General features: G+C 41.1%; 1 protein-coding gene across 3 annotated transcripts in view; it reads right to left on the bottom strand.

Annotated features, from left to right (window-relative positions):
• ADGRG4 (adhesion G protein-coupled receptor G4) overlaps positions 1-25432 on the bottom strand; it is a 111715-nt gene that overhangs the window by 17212 nt on the left and 69071 nt on the right. For 2 of the 3 annotated variants that reach the window (XM_045051158.1, XM_045051159.1), the window contains exons 5-9: positions 23604-23722; positions 16923-17139; positions 16192-16354; positions 6261-6395; positions 1815-1934 (exon numbers count right to left, since the gene is read on the bottom strand). In XM_045051158.1, the coding sequence (XP_044907093.1) occupies positions 1815-1934; positions 6261-6395; positions 16192-16354; positions 16923-17139; positions 23604-23722 (754 nt within the window). Of the gene's footprint in view, positions 1-1814; positions 1935-3693; positions 6164-6260; positions 6396-16191; positions 16355-16922; positions 17140-23603; positions 23723-25432 lie in introns of those variants that run through there. The other variant, XM_045051160.1, reaches the window with a different exon arrangement.

The raw sequence follows: 25432 nt of genomic DNA, 5'->3' as shown, positions 1-25432 counted from the left end.
TATATTGGGCTCAGAGATTACAGTGTTCCTATGGGAATATGAACAGTTAGCATTACCCATGTGTACCTGTCCACTTTCTCTTGTTTAAAACAAACAAACAAACAAACAAACAAACAAACTTTAAAAAATGGGGTTATAGAAGGTCAGCAGGGGCGCCTGGCTGGCTCAGTCAGTTAAGCGTCTGACTCTTGATTTCGGCTGAGGTTGTGATCTCATGGTTCGTGAGATCGAGCCCTGTGTTGGGCTCTGCACTGACAGCGCAGAGCCTGCTTGGGATTCTCTCTCTCCCTCTCTCTCTCTTCCCCTTCCCTGCTCATGCTGTATCTCTCAAAATCAAGAATTTTTTTTTTTTTAAATAGAAGGTCAGCCAAGGGTTGGGTTTGAGATGTTTGGGTGGGGTAAGTGGGCATTCTGACAACATAGCTTCTCCTCTGGCACGTTTAGCTGTGATGTTTAACGGACATCCTTGCAGTTGAAGATGACACTTTGATAAAATGACATTCTCTCCTAATAATGACTTGAGCCCAGCCACTCAATGGGAGAATCAGCAGAACCTGTAGGATCATATTTGGAATTGACATGCGTTATTGTAATTTTGTTTCTATTTATGTTTAAATTTTCTTTTTGTTTCACTGGAAAGGACCGATGATGCTCAATTTGTTAAAAGTGTACAAGTGGCTTTGTTACAGTAAAACTAAACATGTACACACACACACAATATACATATATATATATATATATATATATATATATTCATATACATATATAGTAACACAGGAATTTGTCACACTCTCCTGGTGCAAGACCCAGGAGGAGCCTCTGGATGGTCAGTGCAGGTTTGATGTGGGGTAGGTGTTCCTGATGGGACTTTGGAATTTGGAGCTCACAGCTGAGATCAAGCCTTATGGATACCAAGTTGAGCTGCATGCTTATTAGACCCAGCGGGCATTGCTGGGGCCTCACCAGCTCCTAGAATGTCCAGGGAGCTGGAGACAATGAGAAATTGGTTATTGGTGGATGCCTGGAGAGCTGGGGCCCCTGCTGGAATTGAGAGCTCTTACCCATCTAACATGTTCCATTTGGTATCTGTTTTTTATTACTTCCCTCTCCCACTCTTCCTTCTTCCCCTCTAGAATTAAGACCTGTGAAAAATATGCTGTGCCATATGGTCTTCTAGATTGGGAATAAAGGAAACTATTAAGACTTCACACTGGACATACATTAACATCAAAGAATGGAATAGTAGTTCATTCTTATACTACAGCTAAATTTGATCATTTAGTAATATATACCGTATGTTATGCCATATGACTATGGCTTTAATCCTTTGGTGATAATTAATACATATTTTGATGCTCTCCATGGCAATTCAAAAGGATAAAAATGTCCAATTATTTTAAATTGCTTGCCTCACTCAAAAACAAATGGAATTAAATATCAGTTAGTGTGATGGGACAACTGAAAGACCCACCCGCCCTAGTCAGTCCTCTCTGCCGATCTGTCATAGTGCTAGGAGCCCACCATTACTTAGTTATCCCCTGAAGCTATGGCATTATTTCTAGAAGGCCTCCATTACTTAGTTATCCCCTGAAGCTATGGCATTATTTCTAGAAGGCCTCCATTACTTAGTTATCCCCTGAAGCTATGGCATTATTTTTAGAAGGCCTCCATTACAACACATCTCTACTACCTGGAATGGGACGATCTTCACTGAGTCTTAGAATCACATATGTTAAGTAGCCAATTATGTTTAACAAGAAATTCACGAGGGGTTCTGAGGCCTTTCTATTCCGAGGTGAAAATGGGTATGTTACCTGGTTTCCTCCAACATGCTGCAGAGAAATAACCACTGGGTCAGCCAAGTTTTGAATTGATGTATGTGAAACGCTGGCACTCACCACAAAGGTAGTTAACGCTTTAGTGACATTTTTGGTCTGTAGATGAAACATATAAGGAAGAGGGGTTCAGGTCCTAAATTTCCAATTTCTTGCCTGTTAATCGACTCAGAATTATTAATGCATGGCACTAGGTACAGAAATATAGAAAAGAAATTCACAAGCTGAGAAGAAATTTTTATTTTTTATTTATTTTTTAATTTTTTAAAGATTTTATTTATTTTCAGAGGAAACTCTGCCCCCAACATTGGGCTCAAACTCACGACCCCAAGGCCCAGAGTCGCGTGCTCTAATGACTGAGCCGGCCGGGTGCCCCTGAGAAGAAATTTTTAGAGGTCATTTAGCTCACCTCCTGTCTTCACATAAGGTCTCAATTTTACCCAGCTAAAACAATTCACTAATCCCAGCCACATACCCAAATATCTATTAAAAAAAAAAAGCATTGGCTTTGTTAATATTTTGTTGTTACCTGCAACTCAGTACCGCACTAGGAACAAAGTGAAACTATTCCCGACTTTGGTAACTCTCTGAACCCTGACACTTGGGGCACTTTCAGAAGATGCCACATTTCTGAGCCCTGAAGCCACTGAGAACTGGGTGATTGTGAACACAGCCCGGGGCTCTGCTAGGAAGCTACTCATTTCATGTTCCTGCCCAGCTGTGTTCATCCAAGACCAGTCTAGTGGTTCAATGCTCCCTTCCCGGAGGAATTCCCCCGGGGTAGCATGAGGTAGAGGTGGATCTACAGCACAAAATGGTGGCAAGGGCCCTGGCTGACAGTCAAAAGACCAAGTGCTAGCCCAAGCCCTCTTGTTCCTTGGAAGCCTCTTTCCCTCTCTTACACTGATAACAGGAAGAAAAGTGGACCCGGTGATATCTAAGAACCCTCTCAATTTAGTCGAAGACATACAGTTTTCTGTAGTGGAGATGCCAAAAGAGGGGCAACACACAGAGACCCAGGACTTCATTAACCTGTCCTCAGGTTTTATTTTCCTTTCCTACAAAATGGCGGCCATGCGGGAAAAGGAGCTAAATCATTTCTCACTCTTCCACTCTTTGGTTCTAGGCTCAAGTTTTACCAGTTTCACTTCTGAACCTTTTAGATAAGTTGTTCCCTCTGCCCAAAGCACTCCTCCATCCTTCTCCCTGCCCCCTTTCATCTCCTAGCTTCTACTCAACCTCGGGTTTCAGCCAACACCTCTGTAGGCCTTTCCTGATCTCCCGGACAAGGGTAGGTGTTCTCTTCTATGCTCCCAGAGCCCCTGTGCCATATGGTACTTGCCTAATGCTCCGTCCTTCTCCTAGAGAACTGCCACTAGTGGAGGAGGAGGTGCGTGTTTTCCAAGAGGGGTGTCTTAGCAACAATTTTTTTTAATATATGAAATTTATTGTCAAATTGGTTTCCATACAACACCCAGTGCTCATCCCAAAAGGTGCCCTCTTCAATACCCATCACCCACCCTCTCCTCCCTCCCACCCCCCATCAACCCTCAGTTTGTTCTCAGTTTTTAACAGTCTCTTACGCTTTGGCCCTCTCCCACTCTAACCTCTTTTTTTTTTTTCCTTCCCCTCCCCCATGGGTTCCTGTTAAGTTTCTCAGGTTCCACATAAGAGTGAAACCATATGGTATATGTCTTTCTCTGTATGACTTATTTCACTTAGCATAACACTCTCCAGTTCCATCCATGTTGCTATAAAGGGCCATATTTCATTCTTTCTCATTGCCATGTAGTACTCCATTGTGTATATAAACCACAATTTCCTTATCCATTCATCGGTTGATGGACATTTAGGCTCTTTCCATCATTTGGCTGTTGTTGAGAGTGCTGCTATAAACATTGGGGTACAAGTGCCCCTATCTTAGCAACAATTTTTAAAGTGATATGGTGTAATGGCAGTTAAGATTTTGATCAAAAGATGTTAGAGGAAGCTGCATCAAAGCAAGGCCGTGAGACTCAGGACCCGGGGGAAAGGGAGCTAGAGGATGGCATCTCTTCTAAGTAGCCCCCCCAACAATCAGGGGCACAGGCCCCTGGCTCAGGTCATCCCCTTCAAAGTTAGAATCTTTAGGCTTCTGTTCTCCCATCGGACTGTAAGCTCTATGAGGGCAGGCACCATGTCTCTCTTGCTCGCTGTTGTATCCCCAGCATCCAGCACCACACAAGACACACAGCAGGAATTTGATAAATATTTGCTGACTGAATAATAATTGTGTGACCAAATGAATACACCGTGTCATCTCTAGCAGGTCCCTTCCCCTCAATACCCTCATTGGTAAAAGGAGATGGGCCACTGTGAGTTACAAGGGCCCTTCCAGTTCTGAAAGTGATGGCACCGTGACGTCTGTAGGCTAATTTTGGCAAAGATCTTTAATCCCCTTCAATGGAAGGTGTCCGTGAATAAAAATTACTGATTAGGCGTGGAATCTATGCAACATAAATTTATCTTCTATTCTATGAGACAAACACAGCCCTCTACAGAAAGGAGAGAAAATAAGACAAAAATAACGGCATGTCAGATGATACAGGGAAATTTCAAGCTTACCAAAAGGGTCAGAGTGCTATGAGCCACATTCTGAATTTTTGTTCAAGTCTTTGTTCATTAACTCTCTTGTCTCAGACCTAACCAGTTTTTTCCTTGTTTTTTAAAGACAAGCCTTAATAAATATGTATCTACCGAAAACATGTTGGGTACCTAGCCCTGTGCTAGGATCCACGAAAATAAAACATGTCTGACCCATGACATATGCCACAATCTACTTAGGGAAACCAGACCAGAAACTAGATGGAAGTGTAAGACAAGAATGCAAGCAGGAGGTGAGGAGGAAAGCAGGGCCTCATGAACTCCAGGCAGGCTTTCTGGGTGGGATTTGAGCTAAAAATCCACAAGAACAAATAGGATTTAGATAGAAAGAAATGGGAGCCACTAGAGAATTCCAAGAGAACAGAACACCCTACAGATGTAGCTGGAGACGATGTATTATATTTGAGTTGGTATGTGGTATGGGTATGTGGTATATTTAAGCTGGCCCAGTACAATCTCCCTGCAATGACTCTGTGAATAGTTGACCATTATAAATTCATTCCTTTGGATAGCCTCTCTAGGAAATGAAAACATACTTGACTGTTAATGTATGGATCTCTTAAATACTTGAACTTTGGAGTCAGACAGCCTGGATTGGATTACTAGTTATGCCACTTCCTAGCTGTGTGACCTCGAGCAAAATCACTTAGCCTCTTTGTTTTAGTCCATCCAAGCTGTGAGAACAAAATATCAGACTGAGTGGCTTATCAACAACAGAAACTTATTTGTCACAGCTGTCGACATTGGAAGTCCAAGATCAGGGTGCCTACATGGTCACGTTCTGGTGAAGGCTTGCTTTCTGGTTGCTAGATGGCATCTTCTTGCTGGGTCCTCGCATGATGGAAGAGTCAAGCAAGCTCTCTGGAGCCTCTTGCATAAGATAACTGATCCCATTATGACGGCTGCACCCTCAGGACCTCATCCCCTCCCAAAGGCTTCACCTCCTAATACCATCATCTTGGGGGTTAGGGTGTTAACGCATGAATTCCGGGGACACAGCATTCAGACCACAGCACTCTTTGGGTCAAGGTTTCTCATAAGCAAGTGAGATAATAAAGTGTGAACGTTAACAGTTAATAGTGATCATCAACTGTTTCATGCCAGCTCTGGGTGCTGTCTTCCCAACAGCTAGATGGGGCAGAGTGGGCCAAACAAATGAACCTGTTGTTAGACTGAGCCCCCCAAACAGGCCAATAATAATAGCAACGCATAGTTGACTTTAAATTCTGCCGGTCTGGCCCCAGAATCTGTGCTCATAAGCACCACATCGTACTGCCTCTTTGTTTTAATGACCGGTGGGACAGGAGCCCTCAGAAAAGGTTCTGTGGAGGGGGTAGGAAGGAGCAAAACGTGCTTGAAGGCAAGGGTCTTGCTGGACACCACTCAGCTGCGAATAAACTGGCCCCAAAGAGTGGGCATGGGAGGCTTTGAGGAGCCAGGGCAGATTCGGGGGGAAAGCACAGGCCAGCTGAAGCAGCATTGCAGCCGGAGAACTTGCTGTTCTTTTCTGGTTTGAAAACATCTTGAGGCCTCTGTCTGGTCACCAGATAATCCTTAAGGTTCCTCCCAACACTGAGAGGCTGTGAAAATTAAACACTGTGGAACATCATTAAAGAAGATGTTGATTCATTCTGAGGGCCAGGGTTTGTGCCAGGGGACTCACAGAATAAATCAGAGAGCGTATTCTAAAATAAACAGAACATCATGAAAATAGCAAGAGTTCATAATTGCAATGAGTCACCGTATGTCACCCCGTGACAGTTACCAGAGGCAAGAACTTACCTTAAAGAGTGAAGTTTGGCCAAAAAAATTAAACAAGATGGTGTGTAAGCTGCTAAGAGGAATTCTCTCCCTCAGGGATTTAGGCAAATATATGGAAGCCAAAATCCTTCCCAGAGGGACTTCACCCAGATAAACCTGCCAAGACAAGCCAGAAATAGAAACTGGAATCATCGCTCATGAACCTGAAGCCCTCCTGACCTCCCACCCCAGCCACAGCCACAACCCTGGAGGATCCCGCTGTGAGGCTGAAGGGTGGGAACGAGTTCTACAAGCTATCCTTTTATGCATGGACACAAGCACACATACAAGTTCTCTCTCTCTCTCTCTCTCTCTCTCAGATCACAGGGAAAGACATAACCAGGGTGCACACAGACATAGACACACACACACACACACACACACACACACACATACACACACAAACACACGACTTTTTTCTTTCCCAACTTATCTCTGACTTTCTCTCCTTCTGATCTACTTCCACCTGGGTATACACAGAGGTGGAAAGGGGAATGATGAATCAGGTGATTTGCCTGATTTATTGCTGAGAATCAGGAAGTCTTTGAAAGCAGGCCCTCTTTGCCCATACATTTCTGAGAGGGAAAAAAAAAAAAAAAACAGAACAAAAACCCAACACAATAGGAGCATTAGGCACTTGCCCCAAATGTCACTGGGCGATGCTTTTGTTAAAAAGCAAGGCAGGGAAGTGAGGCATTAGGCCTTAGGAATTCTAGGGGCTCACTATTAGAAGAATTTGCTGATTTGATTTGGTAACAGTATTTTATAAGTACTAGAACATTTTTGAGAGTGAAAAGAACCAATCAACTGGGACCACAATTGGTAAACCTGGACAATCCCAGGCAAAACAGGGTATATGGGCACCTTTACATGAATTTGCTCATTTAATACCTTTATCAGCTCTGAAATACATGTTGTATTATGATATCAAGAGGCTCAGGGAGATTAAATTACTTGTCTAGGGTCACACAGCTGGGATGTAATTGAATGAAGATATTTGTCATTTGGGCCTACATTTTCCCCATTATCCATGCTGCCTGTCAAGGAACTATTATCTAGCTAGCTGTATCATGGGGAGATGAGAGTTTATAATATTTCTAAAAATTATTTGTGAACCCCAAAGCCATACGGTTCTTCTCCCGCACAAATGAACTCTGCTAGGGCAATGAAGTACCATGGGGAAGTTATGATTTAGCTTCAATGTGTAAGCAGTTTGGTACCCAGAATGTGACTGAGGTTGGTTGATTTGTTTCTCCACCAAAGTCTATAATAAAAAGCCCCGTATGTAGCCCAGATACAACGGGAAGTCAACATCTGCCTCCGGCGTAGCTGAGTAGCTCGGAATGGACTCGATCCCCCTGCACATAACTATACAAAATAACCATGACTCGACAGCACTGGAAAATGAACAAAAGCAGGCGGATTCTGGACAAGAGTAGACACGTGGAAAAAGGTAACATTACAAAGTGAGTTAGTTACCTGTTTTTACAGCTCTTAACCTGATGGCAAGGTGAAACTAATGCTGCGAACACCACTCAAAATTCTGATAGCAAACTCGCAGTCTTGGCGGCATGAAGAATCATAAAACAAAGCCCAGGGTAACCACAGTCTGTCACTGGAAGGTCGGGGCGGGGGCTGGGGGGCTGGGGTGAATCACGGAAAGGAGAAAGCTAGAGAAGAAGAGCCAAAGTCCTGAGTAGAAACTCTGCCTGGCCTCTGAACCACTAATGTACAGGACGGACTCCAACGGAGAATAAAGGAACTGAACTGAGATTTATGCTGCCGTCCCAAAGATGGAATCCACAGTTCAATTCCAACTGAGTTATCTGCCTGGTATAAAAAAAAAGTCAATAGTTTTCTGAAGAATATACTAGAACCCAGAAACTCCATTATATAACATTCGCAGTACCCAGGACATAATTCACAATTACCCCACGTGTGAAGGAAGAATGAATGTGACCCACTTTCTCTTTTTCTTTTTAAAGTAGGTTCCACACTGGGTGTGAGCCCAACATGGGGCTTGAACTCGGGGCCCTGAGATCAAGACCCGAGCTGCTATCAAGTGCCAGATGCCCTAATGACTGAGCCACCCAGGTGCCCCCAAATATCACCCATTTTCAAGTGAAAAGACAATCAATGGAGATCAAACTGGAGATGACCCAGATGTTGGAGTCAGGAGACAAGGATTCTTAAGCACCTCATGTAACTATGCTCAGGTATTTAAAAGAAAATATACTTGCAATTAATGCAAAAAGAAGAAATAAAAGCAGAGAAACAAGAAAAAGAAGGGACAAAATGGCAACTCTAGAACCAAAAATACAATAGCAAAAATGTTTTCATTGCACTGGATGGGTTTAAGAGTAACATAAAGATGATAGAGATCACTGGACTTGAAGAGAAATCAGAAGTTATACTATCAGAAAAATAGATAGTAAAATGATTAAAAGCATGAACTTAACCTCAGGGACCTGTGGGGTGACATCCAAAAATCTTACATACATGTAATTGGAGTCCCAAAAGGAGAGGAGAAAGAGAACAGTGAAGAGGTAATATTTAAAGAGATAATGATGGAAATTTCCCCAAATTTGATAAATTTACAGATTCAAGACATAAGTTTACAGATTCAAGAATCTCAGAAAACCTCAAGCAGGTTTTCAGAAAACCTCAGAAAACCTAAATGCAAGGAAAACACACACTTACACACATAACACCAAACTGTGAAAAAACAAAGAAAATATTGAAAGCAACCAGCGAAAAATGACCTTTTATACATCAGATACAGAGAAACAAAAATTCAAATGATTACTGACTTCTGATCAGAAAATGTGGAACCCAGAAGAGAGTAGACTATGTTCAAAATGCTAGGGGGAAAATGCTGCCAAGGGAATTCAGAATTCTATGGTAAACAAAAATATCCTTCAAGAATAAAGGCAAAATAGAGTCATTTTCAGATAAACTAAAACCAAGAGAATTCATCACCATCAGACCTGTACTACAAGAAATACTAAATAAATTTCCTTAAGTTGAAGGGGAAATGTTACCAAATGGAACTCTGGCCTTCAGGTAAGAATGAAGAGCACTGAAAATTATAAATATATACATAAATATAAAAGACTATTTTTTCTCTCGATTGCATAAGACTCTTTAAAGCAATAATTATAACACTGTCTTGTGGAGTTTCTGATCTACTTAGATATAATATATATGAGAATTATAACATAAAAGACGGAGGTGTAAATGGATATGGATGGTCAAAGTGTTTTACATGAAGTAGTACAATATCTCCTCTAAGTATATTGCAAAATATAAGGATGCATATTGTAATTTCTAGAGCAACCATCACAAAAATAATACAAACAGATATAACTAAAAAGTCAGTAAAAAATGAAAATTCAGTTGTAATACATATTAAAAAATTAACCAAAAAGCTTCAGGAAAAGAGGATCAAAAACCAAAGGGACAGATAGAAAATAGAATAAAATGGTAATCCTAGATCCAACCAGATCAAACATTACATTAAATGTTAAAGGACTACACACTCCAATTAAAAGGCAGATATTTTCAGGATGGATAAAAAAACGTGAGACACAAGCTGTATGCTATCAACAAGAAGCACACTTTTTTTTTTGAAGTGCACTTTGAATATGAAGAAATAGAAAATAAGTGGGTGTAAAAACAAATGTATATGGAATAGTAAGCATGAAAAAACTGCAATGACTATATTAAAATCAGATAAAACAGACCATAAGACAAAGAACATTACCAGAAACAAGTAAGATTAGAGTTATTATGGGGAAGACACAACAACACAAATGGATATTATATTTATGTCATATTATAACAGAGCCCCAAAATAAGTAAGGCAACATTTGACACAGCTAAAGGGAGAAAGAGAGAATTTCACAGAGTCAGAGATTTTAACACCCCTCTAAATTAGGAAACAGCTAGTAAAAAAATCAGTAAAGACACAGATGACCTAAACAACATTATCGACCACCTTGAGGTCTGATATTTAAAGTACAACATATGCAACAAGTAGAACACACCAAGTGTTTCAAGTGTGTGAAACAAGTTCCAACAAATTTAAATGGATTGAAATTATCCCAAGTACACTCTGTGACCCATACGAAATAAACAAGAAATCAAAAACAACAATATGTGTTGGGTGTTCCCCAAATATTTGGGACTTAAAGAATGCACTCCTGAATAATCCACGCATCAAAGAAGAAAGTAGGAAATATTTTGAACTGACTGCTCATGAAAATACAACATATCCAAATTTGCAGACTGCAGCTAAACAGTGCTTAGAGAGATATTTATAGCTTTTTATGATTTACTAGAAAAGAAGTACCTAAAATCAATGGCCTATGGATCCACCTTAAGAAACTAGATAAAGGAGAGCAAAATAAACACAAAATAAGTACGTGAAAGGAAATACTAAAGATAAGAGCAGATAGTAACAAAATAAAAAACACTCAATAAAGAAAATTAACAAAGCCAAAATTTGGTTCTTAAAAAGGATCAACAAAATTGAAAAATCTCTGGCTATACTGACCAAGAAAAAAAGAACAAGAAAAGAAATCAACACTATCAAGAATTAAAGAGGGATTATTACTATAGATAAGAGATTGACAAATTGGTCAGCAGGTCAATCCTACCTATGGCTTGTTTTCATATATCTCAAGCTAAGAATGGCTTTTACGTTTCATTTTTTTTTATTTTTTAAATTTTTTTTTCAACGTTTATTTATTTTTGGGACAGAGAGAGACAGAGCATGAACGGGGGAGGGGCAGAGAGAGAGGGAGACACAGAATCGGAAACAGGCTCCAGGCTCTGAGCCATCAGCCCAGCGCCTGACGCGGGGCTCGAACTCACGGACCGCGAGATCGTGACCTGGCTGAAGTCGGACGCTTAACTGACTGCGCCACCCAGGCGCCCCTTACGTTTCATTTTTTTTTTTAATTTTTTTTTCAACGTTTATTATTTATTTTTTTGGGACAGAGAGAGACAGAGCATGAACGGGGGAGGGGCAGAGAGAGAGGGAGACACAGAATCGGAAACAGGCTCCAGGCTCTGAGCCGTCAGCCCAGAGCCCGACGCGGGGCTCGATCTCACGGACCGCGAGATCGTGACCTGGCTGAAGTCGGACGCTTAACTGACTGCGCCACCCAGGCGCCCCCTTACGTTTCATTTTTAAAAGAATGTGAGGAAGGAAAGGAAAGGAAAGGAAAGGGGGGAGAGAGAGAGAGAAAGAGAGGAAGGGAGGAAGAAAAAGAGAGAAAGAAAATAAAAATTTCATCAGAGACCACCTGTGACTTACAAAGCCTAAAATATTTACTACCTTTTACAGAAAAACTTTGCTAACCATCCCTATAAATTCTATAGACATTAAGAAATAGGAAAAGGGAACCTGGGTGGCTCAGTCCATTAAGCATCCAACTCTTGACTTCAGCTCAAGTTATGAGTTCATGAGTTCAGCTCAACTCATAGTTTGTGAGCTCCAGCCCTGCAATGGGCTCTGCACTGACAGTGCAAAGCCAGCTTGGGATTCTATCTCTCCTCTCTCTGTGTCCCTCTTTTGCTCGTGCTCGTGCTCTCTCTCTCTCTCCTTTCTCTCTCTCTCTCTCTCTCTCTGTCTCTCTCTTTCTCAAAATGAATAAACATTAAAAAAAGAAATAGGAAATACTATGAACAACTATTGTCAATAAGCTTCACGAGTTAGATGAAATAAATTCTTAGAAATATATAACTAACCAAAACACGCAAGATGAATCAAAACATATAAATGGCTCTATATCCATTAAATTCATTGGGTTTGCTATCAAAATACTTCCCACACAGAAATTCCAGATCCATAGAGTTTCCTAGGGAACCCTATCAAGCATTTGATGAATAACAAATGGATTTGTTCCATTCCATTTGGAATAACACCAACGTTACAAATACTTTCCAAAAGTAGAACAGGGACTATTTCCCAACTCACTGTTAGAAAGTTGGCACAACCCTAATCTAACTAAATAAATAAAAATAGAATTAAAAAAATTAGAAAATAAAAAAATAATTAGAAATAAAATATTATTTTAAAAATGAGAAAAAATCCCAGACCAACATCCTTCATGAACATAAATACAAAAATACTTAAAATATAAGTACGTTGAAAACAGCCGTATATAAAAAATGATAATACATTGTGACCAGTAGCTTTTCTTCCAGGAAGACGAGATTGGGTTAACATCCTAAAATCAATGTAATCCACCATATTAGAAGAATAAAGGAGAAAAGCCAAACAATTATTTCAAGAGGTACAGAAAAAACATTTGACAAAATTCAACAACCATTCACAATAAAATTTTTCAGCAATCTAGGAACAGAAGGTAACTTCCTCAATCAAATAAAGGGGATCTAAAAACAAAACAAAACAAAAACATGGCTAACATCAGAGTAATGGTAAAACAGTGAACACATTTCTTCTGATATCAGGAACAAGACAAGGATGTCAATTTAACCATTTCAATCCAACATTTTATTGGAAGCACTAAAATCAAAAGAAAGGAATAAAAGGAATAAAAATCAATAAGGAAAACATTAAACTGTTTCTATTGCCAGATGACATTACAAAGAATGTCCTAAGGAAACTCTATAGCAGGCACCTGGGTGGCTTGGATGGTCAAGCATCTGACTGTGGCTCAGGTCATGATCTCACAATTCATGAGTTCAAGCCCCTCACTGGGCTGTCTGCTGTCAGCACGCAGCCCACTTCAGATCCTCTGTCCCCCCCTCTCTCTCTGCCCCTCCCCCACTTGCACTCTCTGTCTCTCTCAAAATAAACTTAAAAAAAACCCTACAAATACTTTTTAAAAAAGGAATCTCTAAAACAACTGCTACAACTAACATGTGAGTTTAGCAAGTTCATAGGATAGAAAACTAGAGATAGATAGATAGATGGATACAGAGTATCAACTTTATTTTTGTATACTTGCAGCAAATAATTAGAAAATTAAATTTTAAAAAATTCCATTTGCAACAGCATCAGAAGACATAAAATATTTAGGAATAAACCTAACAAAAGACATATGAAACTACTCCACTTAAAACTACAAAACATTGGGGCACCTAGGTGGCTCAGTTGGTTAAGCATCCAACTCTTGATATCAGCTCAGGTCTTGATCGCAGGGTCAGGAATTCAAGCCCCATGTTGGGGTCCATGCTGGGTATGAAGCCTACTTAAAAACAAACAAACAAACAAAAACCAAAAAAAAAAAAACTACAAAACATTGTGATACTGCTCTGCTTAAAACTAGAAAGCATAAATTTATTCCTAAATATTGTATGTTTTCTGGTGTTGTTGCAAGTGGAATTTTTTAAATTTAATTTTCTAATTATTTGCTGCAAGTATATAAAAACAGTTGACATTCTATGTCTATCTCTATCTATTTATCATCTAGGAGGGCACTTGTGATGAGCACCAGATACTGTATGAAAGTGTTGAATCACTATATTATACACCTGAACCTAATATGACACTGTATGTTAACTAACTGGAATGAAAATAAAAACTTAAAATAATAAATAAATAAATAAACCACAAAACATTGTTGAGGGAAATTAAAATCGACCTGAGTAAATGTTCTTGGATGAGAAGACTCAATATTATTAAGAAATCAATTCTCCCCAAAATTGATCAACAGCATCGAGTCAATCTCAGTCACTCTCAACACTTTTTTTTTTTTTTTTTGGTACAAATTGATAAGCACCTTCGAAAATTCATACGGACACAGGAAAGGCCTAGAGTAACCAAAGCTATCTTGAAAAAGAACAAAGTTGAAGGACTCACACTACCTTAAAGTTGAAGGATTTCAAGACTACAAGAATCAAGACAGTGTGATAATGGCATAAGAATCCATAAAAAAATTAAAGGAACAGAATCGAACACTCAGAAATAGACCCACATCTGCATGAGTATTCGATTTTTTTTTTTTTTTTGGTCAAAGATGCCAAAGCAAGCCAATGGGGAAAGAAAAGTCTTCAATAAATGGCATTGGAATAACTGGGTATCTGTATGGACCAAAATGACCTCCAAACCATATGCTACACCACACCTTCTCACACCACACATAAAACTTAATTCAATGGGGTTTATAGTCCTAACCATTAAAGCTACAACCATAAATCTCTTAAAGGAAAGCATGGGAGAATATCTTCATGACCTGCTGGCAGGCAAAGATTTCTTAGACAAGTCACAGGGTGTTGCTCATAAAAGAAAACAACTGATAAGTTATACCTCATCAACGTTAAAACTTATCCTCATCAAAAGACACCACTGAGGAAATGAATAGGCAAGCCACAGAGAAAACATTTTCAAGACATGTATCTGATAAATGCCTTGTATCCAGAATATACAAAAAATACTTACGACTCAATAAGAAGACAGACAACCCAAGTTAAAAAGGGGCAAACGATTTTAACAGATACGTCACCAAAGAAGATACCCAAACGGGCAATACAAAATTGAAAAATCAAACTAGTGTGACACTGCATATCAACTGTCGTTCAATTTTCAAAAAATGAAACAATCACTCCACAATCCACTTAGGAGCCAGCATGATAGGTTCTTACAAATTTAAACTTATCACTCCTAGGTATTCACTCTAGATACATGAAAACATATGTCGACACAAAGACTTTTACATGAATGTTCAATGCAGGATTTATTGTTCATAATAGCCCCAAACTGGGAACAATCCCAACGTCCATCAACAAGAGAACAGACAATGTTTGGTATGTCCATACAGTGGAACATTATACAGCAATAAAAAAGGACAAACTATAGAAACAAAAAAAAGCTATATGAAAGAAGTCTTATATAAGAGACTACATATTATATGATTCCATTTATATAAAGTTCCAGAACAGGCAAAACTATGGTGGAAAAATACCAGAACGGTGGCTGCCAGTGGATGTAGTAGCTACAGGGATTGACTGGGAAGGAACAGGAGGGGAATTTGAGGGATGACAGTAATGTTCTATATCTTGATATGGGTTTGGAGTTACACAGATGCACACCTCTGTTAGAATTCAGCGGATGTATACTTAGAATTTGTGTATTTCCCCATAAGTAAGTTTTATAATTTTTCAACCTGTATATTTTTTTTAAAAAATGGTGCCCTCCCAAATTGTCTTGAGCAAGGGTTGGCAGCCTGTGGCCTGAGGTGGTGTGGTGTGGTGGAAAGGGCCCAGGCTTTAAATTTTTTTTAATGTTTATTTATTTTTTGACAGAGAGAGAGAGAGAGAGAGAGAGAGAGAGAGAGAGAGCGCAAATGGGGGAGGGGCAGAGAGAAAGGGAGACACAGAATCCGAAGCAGGCTCCAGGCTCCGAGCTGTCAGCACAGAGCCCGACACGGGGCTTGAACTCACGAACCACGAGATCATGACCTGAGCCTAAGTCGGATGCTTAACTGACTGAGCCACCCAGGTGCCCCGAAAGGGCCCAGAATTTAAAGCCAAACAGACATAAGTTTGAACCCTGGCTTGGCCATTAGGTTGTGTGTCCTTGGACAAGTTACTTAACTGCTCTGTTTCCTTATCTGTACAGACAGTAGCATAATGCCCCAACATATAATAAGTACTCCATAAATAGTAGCTAATAATAAAATAACATGTGAGATGATTTCGGGTCATGGGGCCAAAGATGGCGTCATTGCACATGTCGTGGACACCGTTCCAACCAAGATATTCATCTACTAAGGGTTCTATCTGAATCTTCCCTGGGATATGTGTACTTCCATAAGGTCCTCTGAAGACTAAGACCTTTAGAAAAAACAAAAGTATCCCCTCTCCCTCCCAAGGAGTAAATGAACGAAGACTTGGAACAGTGCTTGCCTGATTGGCTCTCAGTTCCCCAAACTGTACTCACCTCAGGATCTGCGCCTTCGTTGTAGGAGCGAATGCTGAAGGCCATGCCTTCAAATGTGTGGTCTACCCGCAGGATGGCCAAAGCCAGGCTGGCTGCTGTCAGATTTGCTGTCCTCCCAAAAAACTCCATCTTGTGACCAGCACGCTCAATTATCCTCAGAATTCTGCAAGGAACCACAAGTAGAGAAGAGCATTACTACCTCTTTAATATAAAACCCATTCTCCTTACAGGATTTCCTCAATGTAAGACCTTTCCTTCAGTTTTAATCTCTGGTTTTTACACTGTTTGGGAATTACTGAATAAAAGCACCGGCAGGAATATTTGGGGATTAAAAACATCACGTACGGTGCCTCCTACAAGACTTGGTTACTGATCGGCCATAAGGTAGAGGGAGGTAACTAGTATTATTCTCAAGCTGTTTGCTTGAGCACTGGGTGGATGCATTCTATAGAAATTGGGGGAGCCCCGGGGCTGGGAAAATAGATTGGAGGCTTGGTTTGGGGTAGCTATTCATTTGAAAAGCTGCTACGATTGAAGTTGAGTTAGAATTTGCCATGCATTCCTTCACAACTGGGACGTGAGTGCGATGACCCCCTTGCATCACACAAACACAGCTTTGGATGCATAGCTTCCCGACCTTGAAAACTGGTGATAACTGCATACAAAGGAATGAATTATAAATATTGTGAATATCATGCAATAATTTATTTCACCGAAATAGTAGTACTTACTCATTTCTCACTTCATGCAGATCAGATGCTGAATTGTTTTGCTTTCCCAAAACAGCACTGATTATTTGTAGTATCATCTGGGTTAGATTCATACTTATCTCATGACATTGTGAAATGTCAGATGCTTTAGAAACAATAATCTTTGTCTCGTCTTCATCCAGAGTGGGGGATTCATTTATCAAGTTTAAAATGTGCTGTGCAGCATCACCTGCATTCTCTGGGGAAAGAAAATCGAAATGTAAAACCTACATCACTTCGTTTTGGGAAATGCCGGTCTGCTTCCTTCCCTTTCAAAAGTAAAGGCAGCGAGGCTGCCTGTGGTGGCTCAGTTGGTTACGCGTCCAGCTCTTGATTTCAGCCCAGGTCATGGTCTCACGGTTCGTGAGTTCGAGCCCTGAGTCAGGCTCTGTGCTGACAGCGTGGAGCTTGCTTCAGATTTTCTGTCTCCCTCTCTCTCTACCCCTCCCGCACTCGTGCGTGCGCGCATGCGCTCTCTCTCTCAAAACAAATAAACATTTAAAAAAAAATTTTTTTTTCAACGTTTATTTATTTTTGGGGCAGAGAGAGACAGAGCATGAACGGGGGAGGGGCAGAGAGAGAGGGAGACACAGAATCGGAAGCAGGATCCAGGCTCCGAGCCATCAGCCCAGAGCCCGACGCGGGGCTCGAACTCACGGACCGCGAGATCGTGACCTGGCTGAAGTCGGACGCTTAACCGACTGCGCCACCCAGGCGCCCCTAAACATTTTTTTTTTTTAAGTAAAGGCAGTGAAATAGAAATATATACCAAGGTAGCAAAATTTACAGTAAATAAAATGCTGGACCTCAATTTCTTTCTTTCTTTTTTAACATTTATTTATTTTTAAGACAGAGAGAGACAGAGCATGGACAGGGGAGGGTCAGAGAGAGAGGGAGACACAGAATCTGAAACAGGCTCCAGGCTCTGAGCAGTCAGCACAGAGCCTGACGCGGGGCTCGAACTCACGGACCGCGAGATCGTGACCTGAGCCGAAGTCGGACGCTTAACCGACTGAGCCACCCAGGAGGCCTGGACCTCAATTTCTATAACAGACGGAGTCCCAGCAAGTAGCACAGAAGTCAAGTTTTTATTCATTAAATCCTTTTTAAAATACACCAGGGAAACCTTTTTGGCACTGAAGATTAGCTCGCAATTAGATTCTAATTAAGTTAAGACTTTGAGTATTGGATTGAGTTAAGTAGATCCCACCTGTACTAAAATATCAGCAAACATTCTCAGTCTGTGTTTTCATAATCAAAGATGGCAATGATATTTTTTCTGTCAAGAACCAGCAAGCACAGGAAAAAAGCAACTATGGACCAATATATAGTAAAGAGGAACTTAATTTAGATTTTTTTTTAAAGGGTAAGAACAATAGATATTAATTCGCCCACTTTTTTCTTCACTTTTTATTATGGAAATTTTCAAACACGCACAAAAGTAGAAAGAATAGTATAATGACTCCCCATGTACCTCATGAATCACCTAGCTTCAACAAGTGTCAATGAAGAGCTAATCATAGTTTATCTACACTCTCACCCACCTTCCTCAACCCCAGATTATTTTAAAGTAAATCCCAGAAATATCATTGCATCCATAAATACTTCAGTATGCATCTCTAAAACCAAAGACCTGTTTGTCATAACCATAATGCCAGTATTTGTTAAACAAATACAACACGAATTAGATTTTCGTTCAATATAACCCCTATAAAGCTGAGCTCCTTGTGGTGCCCTGCTAGTTTAAACTCCCGTTTAAGTCCAATAACCAAAATATAATGGAAAACAATCGAAACATACAATCCCTTGAGAGAAGTCCGGACAGAGATTACACTCATAACGCTTAACCCAGGTTACACTGCAAATAACCAAGTCAGTTTGGGAAGACAAATTAGCAAAAACACCACCCTCTCTCTCTCTCTTTCTCTCTCTGCCTCTCTCCCTCTCTCTCTGCAAACAGCTCTCTGTCCTTGTCAATGTAAATTAAGCAATCTTACCCTAGATTCTCTCAATTTCCACCCTGCCCCCCCCTTAACCATTACCACAATCTGCCCAACAATGGAGGTGGCAGAAAGGGGGAGCTTGAACAAGGTTGTAATTACTTCTAAATTAATATTTTGTCCTTGTCACATCTATCTTCTGGTCTGTTAAAGAAACTTGAAAAAATAATAAGACTGAGATGGGGGAAACGTATGATGTGCTCATTCACAGATTTTTCTATTGCTCTTAGTAAATTTTCAGGCTTTTGTTGTAAGTGGGATAGCCAGCGCCGCCTACCCAGAGTCATTCTTTGGGCCTCAGTGGCGTGACTTCAGTCCATGCAGTCCCTGCTGTCACAGAAGGAAAGTAAACAACTGGCCAATGGGAGACTGACTACACTGTGGAAAGTAATCACAGGCTTTTCACCTAGAGTCATCCAGTTTTTAAGTGAAATGCAGGACACATCACACTCTTTGCGTAAAAAATGCTAAGTCCTCGAGCGAAAGCAGTGGAAGGAATCCTCCCTTGTTTGTTGTAAAATAAATTGGTCCGGGGGGCCTGGGGGGCTCAGTTGGTTGAGCGTCCGACATCGGCTCAGGTCATGATATCACGGACCGTGGGTTCGAGCCCTGCGTCGGGCTCTGAGCTGTCAGCTCAGAGCTTGGAGCCTGCTTCGGATTCTGTGTCTCCCTCTCTCTCTGCCCGTCCCCTGCCTGCCCTCTGTCTCTCTAAATAAATACATAAATAAATAGACAAACATTACCAAAAAAAGAAACAATCACAACCCAGCTAGAACCAGTCATCCCTGGTAGTCACAGAGAATGTGGACAAGCCTAAGGCTGCATCTTCTAATGAGAAGCATCAGATGTATATACTGCAGGGAACAAAGACTTCACTAAATTAGCGAGCCAATGGTATTTTTTTTTTACAGAAATAGAAAAAAAATTCTAAAATTCATATCGTACCCCTCCACACGCACAAATAGCCAAATCAATCTTGAGAAAGTAGAACAAAGGCATTACACTCCTTGATATCAACATATAATACAAAGCTACAGTAATCAAACAGCACGGTACCGTGTAAAGGCAGACCTATAAACCAATGGAACAGAATAGAGAGCCCAGAAACAAATCCACACATATACCATCAACTGATCTTCAACAAGAGTGAAAAAAAACACACATGAGGAAAGGATAATCTCGTCTACAAACGGTGCTGGGAAAACTGAAAATTCACATGCAAAAGAATGAAATTGGCCATTCTATTACATCGTACACAAAAATCAACTCATACTGATTCAGGACTTAAATGCAAGAGCTGAAACTCAAAAACTCCTAGAAGAAAACATAACGGGAAAACTTCATGACATTGATCTTGGCAACAATTCCATGGATGTGGCACCAGAAGCACAGGCAACAGAAACAAAAATAAACATATGGGACCACAACATATAAAAAGTTTCTCACAACAAGAGAAATAATCAACAGAATGAAAAGACAACCTACCAAATGGTGAAAAAAAATATCTGCAAACCACATATTTGATAAGGAGCTAATCTCCAAAGTATACAAAGAATTTCTATAATTCATGGGGTACCTGGCTGGCTCAGTCAGTAGAGCATGTGACTCTTGATCTGAGGGTCACGAGTTCAAGCCCCACAGTGAGCATGGAGCCTACCTTAAAAGATAAAAAAAAAAAAAAGACTTTCTATAACTCAATAGTGAACAAATAACCTGATTAAAAATGGGCTAAGGACTCAAATAGACACTTCTCAAAAGACATAAAAAAGGTCAATAGATACATGAAAAGGCATTCAACATCCATCATCATAAGACAAATGGAAAGCAAAACCACACTGAGACATCACGTCACAACTGTCAGGGTAGCCATTATCAGAAATCAAGAGACAAGTGTCGTCAAGGGTGTAAGAAAAGGGTACCCTGGTACACTGTGGGTGGGGATGTAAACTGGCACAGTCACCATGGAAAACAGTATGGAGGTTCCTCACAAATTAAAAATAGAACTACCGTATGATCCAGCCATCTCGCTTGTGTGTGTATATCCAAAGGAACGAAAATCACTATCTCACAGAGATATCTACAGTAATGTGTTCATTACAACATTATTCACAATAGTCAAGGTATGAAAATAATACAAGTGTCCATCTAGAGATGAATGGATAAAGAAAATGTCACACACACACACACACACACACACACACACACACGAATAATATTCACCTTTAAAAAGAAGGAAATCCTGTCATTTGCAACAACACGGATAAACCTGGAGACATTAGGCTAAGTGAAATAAGCCAGACACAGAATGGCAAATATTGCATGAGCTCATTTATCTTTTTTAATGTTTTTAATGTTTACTTATTTTGGAGAGAGAGAGTGAGTGGGGGAGTGGCAGAGAGAGACAGAGACACAGCATCGGAAGCAAGCTCCAGGCTCTGAGCTGTCAGCACAGAGTCCAACGTGGGGCTAGAACCCACGAACCGCGAGATTAGGACCTGAGCCGAAGTCAGACGCTTAACCGATGGAGTCACCCAGGCACTAGCATGATCTCATTTATATGGGGGAATCTAACACAGTCGAAGTCACAAGAGCACAGAGTAGAATGGTGGGGGCCAGGGGCTGGGGGAGGGGAAATGGGGAGTTGCTCATCAACAGGCATAAAGTTTCAGTTAAGCAAGATGAGTAAGTTCTGGAGATCTGTTACACAACATTGTACCCATAGTCAGTAGGAATATACTATACATTTAAGAATTTGTCAAGTGGGGGAACTGCCTGGGTGTCCCGGTCAGTTAAGTGTCCAACTCTTGATCTCAGGGTCGTGAGTTCAAGCCCCACATTGAGCTCCACGCTGGGCACGGAGCCTACTTAAAAAAAAAAAAATTTGTCAAGAGGGTAGATCTCATGTTAAGCGTTCTTACTACAATAAAATAAAATTTAAAAAAGAAAGAAAGTAGATTAGAGGTTTCCAGGCATTGCAAGGATGAGGGGAAGGGAATGACTGCTAATGTGTGTGGGGTTTCTTTTTGGAATGATCAAAATGTTCTGGAACTAGTGGTGACTGTTGCACACTCTAGTGAATATGCTAAAAACCATGGAATTGTACCCATTAAATGTGTAAAATTTTATATGTGAATATCTTCATAAAAATTTTTTTCAACTACAAGATATCGATTTCTGTTTATCAAATGACTAGAGATTCAAAAGGTTTTTTTTTAAATTTTTTTCTTTTTTGAGAGAGAAAGAGGGAAAGACAGAGATTGAGCCAGGGAGGGGCAGAGAGAAAGGGAGACACAGAATCCGAAGACAGGCTCCAGGCTCTGAGCTGTCAGCACAGAGCCCGACGTGGGGCTGGAACCCACAAAACGCGAGATCATGACCTGAGCTGAAGTCGCACACTTAACCGACTGAGCCACCCAGGCGCCCCATTAATGTTTATTTATTTTTGAGAGAGCACAAGCAGGGGAGGGGCAGAGGGAGAGGGGGACAGAGGATCTGTAGTGCGGGGCTCGAACTCACGAACCGCGGGATCATGACCTGAGCTGAGGTCAGCCGCTCAACTGACTGAGCCACCCAGGTGCCCCAAGACAGGCACTTTCACATCTTGCAAGTGGGAGTACGAACTGGTGCAACCATTACAGACAGCATTTTAACACCATCGAAAGTATGAGTAGCCCGGCAATTCTACTTTTAGGAATTTATCTTTCAAGTATATCCCACTTAGGCAAAATGACATATGTACAATATCCATTACAACAGTTTCGTAAAAACAAAATGTTATTGACAGCTTAAATTGCCCGTCCATAGGAAACAGGTGAAAGAAATAAATTATGGCCCGTGCATGCGGTATAATATAATGCAGTGATAAAAAGCACGAGGAAGCTCTCCATATACCAAAACAATAAATTTCTGCAATATATTGTGAAGAGAAAAAAGCAATATGCAGAACAGCATGGATAGCATGCTCCACTTTGTGTACACAGAGGGAGGGAGAATATACACATATATGCATATGTATGGTGTGTGTGTGTGTGTGTGTGTGTGTGTGTGTGTGTAATTTTCCTTGTAGATACATAAAACATCTCTGTGGATATTTATTGAATGGCAGGGGTCAGCAGTGGGAAGATGTTTCACTGTATAGCCTTTCTGTTTTTGCAATATTGAACTATGTGAAGAATTACCTATTAAAACTGTTTTTTAAGTTTATTTATTTATTTTGAGAGAGCTCGAGAGAGAGCACAAGTGGGGGAGGGGCAAAGAGAAAGGGAGAGAGATGGTCCCAAGCAGGCTCGGCGCCCCCAATCCAGAGTCCGATGCAAGGCTCAATCCCACGACCCTGGGATCATGACCTGAGCTGAAATCAGGAGTCGGACGCTCAACCGACTGAGCTCCCCAGGCACCCCTTAAAACTATTTTAAAGTGAAAAGTAATAATTAGCTACAAATTATAAAATAAAAAACACTATAAAGCCAAAAAAACCCACTGAGAGTCCTAGCTTAGCATACCTCGCTCCCACCTCTACCAACGCGAACTACCTAGTTTCTGAAATTGGATCGTTGTAAGGTGGATTTTCCCACATGGGGCTAGCCTATACCCTCTCTGGTCTCAGGTCAAGCAGACCAACTGAGGTTCCATTATTTCACTAATGTGTACAGAACAGTCTTACCATCACTTATAGTAATGTTAGCGAGATCCACAATCTTATCAGGAAGTCCTTGAAGCAGTTTGCACTGTTTTAACTTCGGTTTTTCCCACTGAGATTTGCCAGTCTCCATGTTGATTGAGCTAAGAAAGAGAGGAGAGAGGGACAAAGAGCTTTCTCGTTGGACGATGAGGCCAGAATAGTCTTAAAGCAAACAAAGAAGGAACACGGTGTATCTTTGGCGTGCCTCTTCCTTTTGCCCGCTCCCACTTACAAACACTGGGCTCTCCTGGCTGAGATAACAAAGGCAGGAGCCCAGTGTTTATAAAGTGAAGAAAACTTTGCTCTTGGGGAACAAGCGAATCTAGGGTCCCCATGCAGGACGTATAAAAAGGCAAGAGAGTCTGAGATGAAGCATGGCAATGTCCAGCAGAGCAAGAGCCGGGGCACAGATTTTTGCCCCTCTGGACGTGGCTCCTTACCCTCACTTTCCTTTCTTACCCCCATTTTAAAAGGAAATTCATTTTAGAATCTGTCCCCGTGTCAGCATATCATTCCCCAAAGGCAATTGGTATGGCACCCTCTGCTGCTCTTTGCCCCCACCGTCCACCCTCCCGTATTCAATACAGTTCATTTCAAATGAGCTGACACATTTATTGAGCACCCACTGTGTTCTCGAACCTCTGATAGTGCAGACAAACACAGCAGGGTCTGGTCCCGGCGGGAGCGTGTTGTAACTTGGTGGTTTGAGTCTGTAAATGTAACTACGTTTAGGAGGCAAGTTGTGAGACTAAAAACTCTATCAACAAAATGGACTCTATCAAAACCACCAAGCGAGGAGAGCTTATCTGCAAGCTCTGAGCTGAGCTGGATGCTAAAAGGACAGACATGGAGGAGGGCCCCCCTGCCCCGAAGCAGAGCAAATAGCACAAGCAGAGAAAGAGACCCGAGGAGGCACCCACCCGAGTCCACAGTGGCAAATGGCCCTCCTTGGCTGGAATGCATGGTAAAAAAAAAAAAAGGGGGAGCCCACAGGTCTTGAGTACTGTCTTTAAGAGCTCAGACTTAATACCCGAGGCAATGTGGAACCAGAGCAGGGAAAGGCAAGGGGACTGTTTTAATAGTAGCCGAGGGACAATGGTAAGGACCTGCACGGGGGTCGCGGTGGTGGAGTCCGAAAGCAAAGGCTTCATGTGAGCTCTGATTGTGATCACAAAACCAGCATGATTTGATAACCTGATTAGATGTATGAAGAGAGTAGGACCCAGTCTAAGATGTTGCCTTCCAAAAAAAAGCTTTTAAGCCTCTGTCAAACCCTGCTGCCCTTCTGGGCTGCCTACTTAAGTTAATGGCATAAACCATTAACAGCAGAGAGTCAGAGAAGAGGGGCTGATGATGTAAAGAAGGAAAATGATAAGGCAACAATAGGAGGGTGATTTAGTAAATTATTATGGCCCATCAACGAGGTAGCTTCGGAGGCAATTTTTCGAAATGGTCATTAAGAAGAATGTAAACCACAGAAAATGTTTGATCAACTATTGAGTGAAAAGGTAAATCACATTGCTGATAGGAGGGTGGTGATTGCCACTACAAAAAAAAGCTACATAAAACTTAAAGGCACACCGGGAACAGCGAGATGAAAAAACACACCAGCCTAAAAAACAGCTGTGTTCCGATGGTGGGATTACGGGTGATGTTTTCCCTTTTGTCTTCTTGAACATTCTTTTGGAATGTGATTATGTTGCAGGCGCATGCTTAAGTAGGTCCGAAGGGTAAAAGAAGGCAAGACAAGGGTAGAGGGGGAGGGAGGGAGCCTGCTCAGAAGCGTGGCCCCAGTTAAGGGGACCTTTGAG

The sequence above is a fragment of the Felis catus genome, chromosome X, assembly GCF_018350175.1.
Source record: "Felis catus isolate Fca126 chromosome X, F.catus_Fca126_mat1.0, whole genome shotgun sequence".
Taxonomy (NCBI): domain Eukaryota; kingdom Metazoa; phylum Chordata; class Mammalia; order Carnivora; family Felidae; genus Felis; species Felis catus.
The sequence above is the reverse complement of the archived record's forward strand: the minus strand, read 5'-3'. Positions and strand labels throughout refer to the sequence as shown.